Source organism: Tasmannia lanceolata, unplaced genomic scaffold (assembly GCF_043159265.1).
Source record: "Tasmannia lanceolata isolate RefF3 unplaced genomic scaffold, GAP_Taslan_0.1 ptg000044l, whole genome shotgun sequence".
Lineage (NCBI taxonomy): Eukaryota > Viridiplantae > Streptophyta > Magnoliopsida > Canellales > Winteraceae > Tasmannia > Tasmannia lanceolata.
The window spans coordinates 6,307,112-6,316,214 of NW_027518721.1; the positions used below are offsets into that span (position 1 = coordinate 6,307,112).

The 9,103-nt window shown below is 37.5% G+C and overlaps 1 protein-coding gene across 1 annotated transcript; it reads right to left on the reverse strand.

Moving 5' to 3' along the window:
* Positions 1-1,922: 1,922 nt before the first annotated feature.
* LOC143863708 (NF-kappa-B inhibitor-like protein) lies at positions 1,923-8,838 on the reverse strand. The gene is made up of 9 exons (XM_077374464.1): positions 8,554-8,838; positions 7,238-7,407; positions 6,101-6,205; positions 5,903-5,959; positions 4,876-4,956; positions 4,645-4,679; positions 3,409-3,501; positions 3,150-3,306; positions 1,923-2,341 (listed from the first exon to the last, which is right to left on the reverse strand). Exons 1-9 carry the CDS (start codon positions 8,705-8,707, stop codon positions 2,222-2,224), a joined length of 972 nt encoding a protein of 323 aa, XP_077230579.1. The 5' UTR covers positions 8,708-8,838; the 3' UTR covers positions 1,923-2,221.
* Positions 8,839-9,103: the final 265 nt, after the last annotated feature.

Consider the following 9,103-nt stretch of genomic DNA (forward strand, 5'->3'; position numbering starts at 1 on the left):
GAAAAAAGAGCGGATTCAGCAGGATTGGCAATGCCTTCTTTGTCGCCACCATAACTTTGGATGGAGGATTAGCTATAGAAGATGCCCGCAAGCTAGATTGAATCCTTCCCCCTCGCCCCGCACACTTTGGGGAGGGGAGGAGAGACCTTTAGGGAGGTCTCAGCCTGCTCGAGATAATAGATCTGGAGTATGGTTTTGCCCTCCCTGCGAATACCTTAACTTTAAATGGCGGGATGATTGTCAATGGTGTCATAGGATAAGAACTCTCTCCAAATGGGTTCCTTGCATCAACTCACCATCTAGGGCTGATCTTAAGGGTGGCGAAGATGACTTCTGGACTGATTTGGGTAAAGTTTTCTGCGACCAGAATTTAGAGGTGCCGCTTTTATCTATCTCGGGCAGGGAAGTGAATGTTCGAATGGGCTCCCTAAGAGCCTGCTTGATAGGGAAAAAGAAAAACCATAATGAGACCCTGCATGAGCTCTGGAAATGGGCATAAATTTCCTGGGAAATCCCATCTTTACCCTGTCCTTCTTTATTAGCGAAAAATGAAATTCTTTTTATGTTTGATTCGGAATCACAGGCAGTATAGACCTTTGCTAAGGGACCTGCGGTCTTGGATAACTATTTACTTTTCCTCTCACCATGGAAAAAGGAATTTATTCAAGGAGATGAAGCTCTTTGGGTTCATTTTTGTGGTATCCCATTGCATGCTTAGGCTGTTTCAACGGTGGAAGAGCTAGGGGGTCTCTTTGGCAAGGTGGTAGAAACTAAGATGGAGGGCAGCCACCAGAATTGTATGAGTTACGTTTCGGCCAAAATTATAGCCCCCTGCTGGCTTTTCCCTAATTTATGTGTTATCAAAATTTTAGACGAGACCTATACCATTGGGGTTAATCTTTCGAAGGAAAATGTCAATTCCGTCAACCCTGGACCGGGTCCTCCTTCTCCGGCGATTCGGCCTCCGGCGTGTGTAAGGCCTTTGCTTGAGGAGCCGGTGGGCCCCGTAGGGATTTTAAAGCCAAATTCAAATCCTCATATTGGGATGCCTAATGTGTTGTTGGCTTGTCTCGAGAAAGGTGTGATGGGATATGAAGAGAAGCTTTCAGGCCACTTTGATATGTTGGTGAGTCCCGAGAAATCTAAGCCCAAATTCCTTGCCATTAGACGGAAATTTGCTTCGTTGGCTTCCCCTCACCAATTCCATCACGTTTTGTCCTCGCCCTAGAGCCAAGAAGAGCTTTGGTTATCGTGCCCCTAGTGGCTCTTACGATGGCTTGAATCCCTTTGCTAGGGAGTCAACCTCACAAGAAAGTTTTCTTTTGAATACTCTTTGGAATATTTTGGCTCCTTAACCTGGATAAAGGAAGACAATTAGCAGATTGTTGTAGCTCTTAAAACCTTATTCGAAGATTGGTAGGATAGGTCCCATCTATAGGTATAACCCTTTCCGTGGGTCCGTGGGTCCTGGTTTTTCTCCAGAGTGCCTGAATTGATTCCCATTAGGGATGAGAGATAAAATTGTAGCCTTTTCTATCTTTACCTTTCGTGTCCAGAGTAGATCCTGCCTCTGGTTTGATGGGTCCCAATCCCTTTGTGGGGGAGACGATGCTAAAACTTTGGTTTGGGTGGCCTAGTATTACTGTGAAGATTGCTAGTTGTTTATGGAGTTTGGGTGGCTTGGTATCTGTGACGATCGTATAGATGATAGATGCAAATGCGTGTAAGAAAGATCTAAAGGATGCAATCCACAGAATAGAGAATAAGAGTGTTTACAATCCATTGTAAATGTTTTTGTTTATTTCTGAATTGAATGCGGGAATGCCCGTCCCAATTCTCTTTAGTACTTTGTATTGCAGGTTGGGACTACTGGTCCCGATTGCTATCTCAGTATTAATGAAATATGTCACCTTTTAAAAAAAAAAAAAAAAACAAGAGCACAGTTTGAGAATTAGAACCATTTTAAGTTGAACCAACAGATTTTTAGCAGCAGACTCTCGCCTCATGACGCCAATTCATGTACGGGGGTTTTGCTTATAAAAAGGCAGAGATACATTTTGATCAGTTAATCTCATGGCTTATAACAATTCCTTCTGTAGCCTTTGATTTTGTGCTTTAAGGCATTTCCTGCTCAAATGGGCTTGTCGCAATCCGCATTCTGACAAAAAAGGAAGTGTTTCTACAGGGCTTCTCTCACTGGCTTGAAGATAGGCTCTTGCTTTTAGTAATTTGGGTCATCGTCATTATCTGGAAATACTAATCTCAAGTCTTCATTGTCTCTGTAAACTTGAACCAGGGCAGCAGCTTTGTATGCAAACAGTCCAAACATCGCTGGAACAATCTGTGAACATGAATAGAAAGTAAATCCGATCAGTGAACATACACAGACGAAATAAATGATGCCATTTGGGATTTGCCAAAGAAAACTGAAGAAAATCAAGTGGGTGTGATTGACTCCAAAGCTATTAATGATTGAATTGTATTGCTTTTAAAAGTAAAAAGAGAACACATGGTCTCTTTCTTATTACTGAGAATGTAACTTAAAAAGTTCCTAAAAAGGGTGCATAGAAGAAGAATATCTGGTATCCTGTTCTTTTCCAGGAAATGTGACAAAGCCAAATGAAAAACTAGTTAAGACAGATTTAATAGATTGCAAAGGAATTAGCAGTAATTTTTAAAATCGTTGAACTGCCTTATGCAATCCTTTGAAATTTCAGGAAATTTCTGCGAATATTCTGGACATTAAGTTGCCGTTCGGATACGCAGATTTTAGAATCTGGGATTTCTTCAAAATTGTAGATGAGAGAAAAGAAGAAGCAGACCAGCTGTCGTTTTCTGATTTGTTGCCCTTCTTTCCGTCAGCGTGAGAGCAGCAGATCATCCCATTTTTCCAGGTTTTAGAAATCGCAGGACACGGGAGAGATTTCTAAAACCTGGCTTTCTTACTTAAAATCCTAGAAATGCTGTCAGGACAGCACACAGCAGCTTGATCATGAACCCTCTTGTACACTTTTTTCAGGCTAAAACCTGTATTCTAAAATCCGCGTATCCAAACGGCTCCTAAGTAAACATTTCCTAGGTTCACTCAAACCGAAATTCCAGCAGAGAAAATAAAAGGAAAAGAGGAAATGAAACATGCAGTCAATTACCTGGAAATCGAAGATATTATTGAAGAAATGGTGTGAGAGTCCCCAAAATCCATATATCACAGCAGGAATTACGAGTCTTGGGGATGAAAGTGCAACAGTACTACCCTTAACTGTTCTTTCTAACAGATTCTCCAGGTCCTCACTTCTTATTCCAATTCTGCTTCGTAGATGCATGTTGTTATTGAAAAGTAAATTCAAATTAAAACTAAAAAAATCACAACAGATATTGGAAATGCTGAAAAAACAATTTGCGACTCACTTCTTTTTTGATTTCTTCTGCATGAAAATCTGTGGGACTGCTTCCTTGGACAGGTTGTCTGCGTAATGATACAGGAGCTGAAGATACAAACAACTGCACTAAAAGTAAACAACGCCGTTAAAAGAAACTATCAGTACAAGGTGTACATGAGAGGATATTTAGAATATTCAATTATTTTTAAAAAAAATAACAAATGTATTAATGGGTATAATCGGATTACATCAAAGGGGATGAGGCATCCCACCAATGCAATCACTTCTACAGCAAAACCCCAAAAACCTCTAATCAAAACCCTTTGATATGTCCCATCATAGCTAGCCAGAAACAGTTCAATTCTGATCAGATGCATATTTAGAACCAACCCAGGCACATATTTAGAATATTCAATTATTTATCATCAATTTTGTAAGAAAGGGCCACAGTTACAGTTACACTATCGATCATTTTGTGAGCTTGTGGGTTTGCTCTATCAAGTGAGCTGAGATTGAGGTATATACTTTCAGGGCAATGACCAAAAACTTGACTCGACTTGGAAATAGGTCTTTTAACTGGAACTTAAATCGGAAATATATATTTAGAATTCTGAGTTCCAATGGCCGAGCCAATGAAAAGATCGCTGTTTCCATTCAAAATCAACCATAACTATCATTTACATGGTCGGATTTTCGTAAAATAAGAATTAATGATTTGGTACTTGGAGCTTTTTCAAACCGAGTCACCTCTACCAAGTCCTCTGTACTCGACCAGGGGGACTTGATCATTGTTCGTGAACTGATAAAAACAGCAAAGAAATTTGTTTTATGCCCATTTTACATCAGAAAAAACAGAGCTTAAGAGTAATTATTGCAGGGAAATAGGGATGGAATTATTTTATAGGTTTTCCAAACCCACGCAGAGGACGCTATTTTGGCTTAAGAAACTTTTTAATTTTGTTGCTTTATGAAGAAAACTGAGGCTTTCTTAAAAATTGTTTAGCCTTGGGGTGAATTGAAAAGCCTACGGTAGTCCCTTGCGTTTCCAAACATTACCAAAAACTACTCAATCTAAAAACTGTACCCTGCTTTTCAAGTGAATACTGATCTAATTATTGAAGGGGAATTTGCAGTAGACTGATATAAGACATGATTAGCTGGATGCAAAAGATCTTCTTGTTTGGGGCGTGAAAAAAAAGAGCCTAAATGTAAAGTTCGATGTAGAAAAATGTGGATGCATAATAAAAGAAATGCTTCAACTAACCTCAAAAGAACACCTGCCGCATAACTGACAGCAGCCTGTTTAAGTCAAAATGGAAGTGGGTTAATTTACAGCATAATAGAATCATAAGAACTAATTTCTTTTTAGGTTGTTTAGACTGTTTTAAAATGGCTAATGGCCTTGATCTTAACAGCGGAAAAATATGATGCCTTTAAGACACTTGAACTTCTAAATTTATTTGGTGCCTAGCAGTGTAAGCTTATACAGTCATACCTGGACTGATAAGGTTACCCAACAATATGCAGTGCAAGCAGCTCCAATTCCAATGGTTAAAAGCAAAAACTCCCTCTTAAGCTGAAAAAGGGGAAAGAAAAAGGTCAGCATCCAGCTGGAAGTTCTTCAAAACTTCATTATTCTTAAGAAAATTAAATTTAAATTTGAATGAAATAACTTTTATTAGTCAATGGAACAAAATTTGAGCTCACTAACAAACAGAAGATAGGAGTGAACATATCCCTAAAGATGGATTTCTTATCATGATTCATGAAATGAACTAATGAAGTGTCTAATTCTTTTTCGTAATCGAAAGATTTGGGTCGAAATATCTACTGATATATCTCCCTATTCAAATGCCCATCCAAGATCATTTGGCTTCAGAACACTTTTTCTTTTTTTGGTTGCATAAATCTGCCTGTCAATTCATCCTGAAAGAATGATAGGCTTTATCAGATTCCAATTCAATACCAAACATTTTGTGGAAATTTGATAGAGCATCTGATTTATCATTTAAAATTTCTAGGAAGGTAGACATAACCCCAAAATCCAACAAACAGACAAAGTCACCAATCATCCACTGACATAACCACCCATAAGATTCTCATGAAGCCAGTATTTTTGCATTTTACAGCATAAGCTTAAATTGCTTAATAACCGCATATACTGTAAATGTATGAGATGCGAATCAGAAAAATATTATGCTGTTTCTGAATTATATTTTAAAACAACATGCACCGTCCACTTAAGCATATACAATATTGTTTTAAAATTCATGAAACCTTGCAGCAAACTTTGAAAGGGATGCAATTCAGAAAAATATAGGAATGTTTTAGCAATATCTTAAAATGAATGGGGCATTTTGATGCATCTTCTATTTCAGTGCTCACAACACTTATTTGCATCTAGTAATTAGTTATTAAATGTTTCAAACACAAAAAGACAGTTGGACGTAGGACACATAAGAAAAGCAAGAAAACCGGACTTCAAAAAAAAGAAAAAAAGAAAAAAAGAAGAAATATCATACAGCATCATAATTGAGAAGGCTTAGTCTCTTCCTTTTCTCACTGTCGTCTTCCCAATTCTGTCGGACAAGTAAAGAAGTTAGTCAGACAAGAAGTTCCGTTCCTCTTCCCAAAGCCTCGACTCAGTTTATGGAAAAAAGAGAAGCAGCCCCAACACATACTATACATAAAACTTGAAGGATAACCACCTAGAGGCAGACCTTTGCAACTGATCTCTTATTGATTGGGGCAATGTTTCCACCAGAAACCCACTCATGTGTTTTGGTCAGCTTCAAAAATCCACCAGCATTTTCATCCTCCACAACCTAAGAAGATCAGGTGTGAAAAGGGCATCAGAAGAATAGTAATCAGTTAAATTTTTAGGACACATTCCGACTCCATCTAAAAGGTTCTTATGAGTCTATACAGAGCTTATACCTAAAACTCTTGCCCATGAAAAATAACGATTCTGAGCTATTAGAATCATTGCAGGCCTTTAAATTGACAAAAAAATGATGAGATTACTTTATGCTCCAAAGAAACTGAGAGATCTTGATACGTTTATATTTTCTAGGACAGCCACATGCAAAGAAACACATATTTTATCACAAAACTTTAGAGTTTTGAAAATGGTAAGAGCTTATGGAGTTGTCATTTAGGATTGAAGTTGCTTTGGTCATAAAGTAGTGCTCTGATTTAGGATTAAAGTTGAAATGGTAAGAGGTTCAATCCTAGCTTACCTATAAAAAAAAAAGTTGCTTTGGTCATGTCGTGGGAAATCAAGGGATAGATACATTTAGAAGGTCATAAGGTGTGACAACAGAGTTATTACTGAGTTCTTCAAAATCCTTCCAACTCTCTAAACTAATCTAACTTCAACAATGCAATTCAGTTCCATAAAATAAGATAAGTGCATCGGTTTCTTGATGTAACTGTAAACCTGCAGAATTAATGCTCATGAAATCTCGTTACAAATTCATTAGTGGAATTTTTATCAGTTTTCAGAGAAGCAAATTGTAATTAGAATAGAAATATGATACTTAAGACAGTTAGAAATGAAGAACTTGTTAATCAGTTAATCACTTCCTGCAAGTATGGCTATCACTTTGGAATTCTTCCTAAAAATTCACAACAAAATAAGGTTAAAGAAACAAAGACACACGGGAGCAGTGACGATTGTAAAATAAGGCCCTGTTTGTTTTAGATTATGACAACCGATTGTGGAGTCCCTAACCAATTATTGGACCGTAAATTGCACTAAATTTGAGTCCAATAATCGGTTCGGGACTCCACAATCGGTTGTCATAATTTTAAACAAACAAGCCCTAGAGCAGTGAAGATTGTAAGACACACCATACCACAAATTTCTGAAGATTGAGATTCTCATCCTCAGTGCCAGTTTCTGAATCGACAAATTTTAAGTCATCCCTACGCCACAGTATATCAGAAGCTTTTGATATAAAATCCCCATTCAGTTGTCTCTCTTTCAAAAATATTTGCAGAATATCTTCTCCCGCAAGTTCACTTCCTGGAAAAAACAAGTAAATCAGGTAACACATTTGGTTATGTGGCCTGAAGCAGTTAACATGAGTTCAAGTACAGGGTCAATGTAACTAGGTTACAGAGATATATAAGATGCTCCGCCCATCAGTGTGAGCTTAAGTGCATCCAAGAAATGGATATGAAATGCTATTAGGCTTTGGACTCGTCCTTGCATTAGTGTGACCTGCATTACTCTCATGAGCATGCTCACAAGAGGCCATGACTGCGAGATGTTCACAAGAAGCACCTCTTGTTGCAGCTTCTACCAACCAATTACAAATTCAATGCATATTTTGTAAAAGAACTAATATCTAAGACTAAATTCTTCAAGGGAATAGTAGACTGCACAGAAAGAAAAATGCACTTGTCATGGCATCTTGCAAAGGCATTGGCTGAAATTCTCAATGATCCTAATTTGCTGGAGCAGAGAAGGAAGATGTGTTGATGGTTAACAGTATTGGTCTAGACGAAAGGAGGTTGGGCTCAGGATGGGAGTGTTTTCTGTTGTAAAGGGTGTTTGGGAAATCTAGTCCCATTTGAATTCACAATGTAGAAAACTTTGGTTTTATAATAAATTCAGTTACCTTTCAAAAAAAATTTAAAAAAAATCCTGAACTGCCTAAAAAACAGTAGGGCAAGCCAGGGAGACTCGCCAATCTTATGGATGAAATAAAAGATAATGTGTTTGTTTGGTATTTGCTCTTTTCACTAATTCCTAGAAGCACCAGTGATTTGGCTGATCGTCTAGCCAAATTAGGAGCTTCTAGCTGCTCATTTTATATGAGGCAATCAGTACCCCCTCAAGTACACTTGTAATCCCTTATTAATAAAATGTTATCTTTATAAATAAAAAAAATGCAAAGCAAAGGCTGAATTTTTCATCAGCAAAAACATAACAGAAAAAAAAAAATATTTTAAGACATAGTAGAATATCCATGCAACGACACTCCAATAGAATCTAAAGAAAATTTTAAAACAAGAAAGGAAAAAAAAAAAAAACTAGAGTTGGGTTTCAAGTCATATCCAACACAATATAAAGAAAAGTTAAGAGAAACTCCACATTCTTTATTTTGCATAGAAACACTGTCAAACAAAAGAGAGAGAAAACCCACAAGAGGAAAGTTGCTAATACCAGGAAGAGAGCTTCTGAAGACTTGAATTCTTTGGGTTTTTCTTGATAGGCGACGAAAATGGTGAAATGGAGAGATTATTGTGGGAAGAGGAGATGGGTTTGTTAGCTCAGTAGAGTTAATTGCAAACAACCCAACCCCAAAAAGGGTCTTCATTTTTCTTCACCTATCTCTGTCTGAAAATATCCTCAAATTTCCAAATATATACACGAAGGTGTTTGGAAACCTTTGAAGAGAGTATTGGAGGGGAAAAACATTATCCATCCAAACCATGAAAATATCTTTGGTCTGAATTTCAATGGTCTTAAATCTTCAATCCCTTTATTTTTGGTATTGTGAAGACAAGGGGTAGTTTGGGAATTGAATTTTTTTTTTTGACCGTTTTTTAAGGACAAATTGTATTTGGGGAGCTAGAGCAAAAGGTGGGCTGAAAGTTGAACGTCCTCGAGTTGGGTTGGGCTAGAGCATAAAGTTACCAAGGCTATGGCTTGTTTTGAATTTTAAGAACTGATTGTGAGTCCAAAACGGATTATTCGACCCAAAATTAGCACA

What these genes read in the sequence shown, in the direction of transcription:
- LOC143863708 (XM_077374464.1), bottom strand. Translation starts at nt 8,707, where the DNA reads ATGAAGACCCTTTTTGGGGTTGGGTTGTTTGCAATTAACTCTACTGAG. An exon ending in CTTCAGAAGCTCTCTTCCTG is followed by an intron (nt 7,408 to 8,553) that starts GTATTAGCAACT and finishes TGTTTTTTCCAG; the next exon opens with GAAGTGAACTTGCGGGAGAA. An exon ending in ATAAGAGATCAGTTGCAAAG is followed by an intron (nt 5,960 to 6,100) that starts GTCTGCCTCTAG and finishes CTTGTCCGACAG; the next exon opens with AATTGGGAAGACGACAGTGA.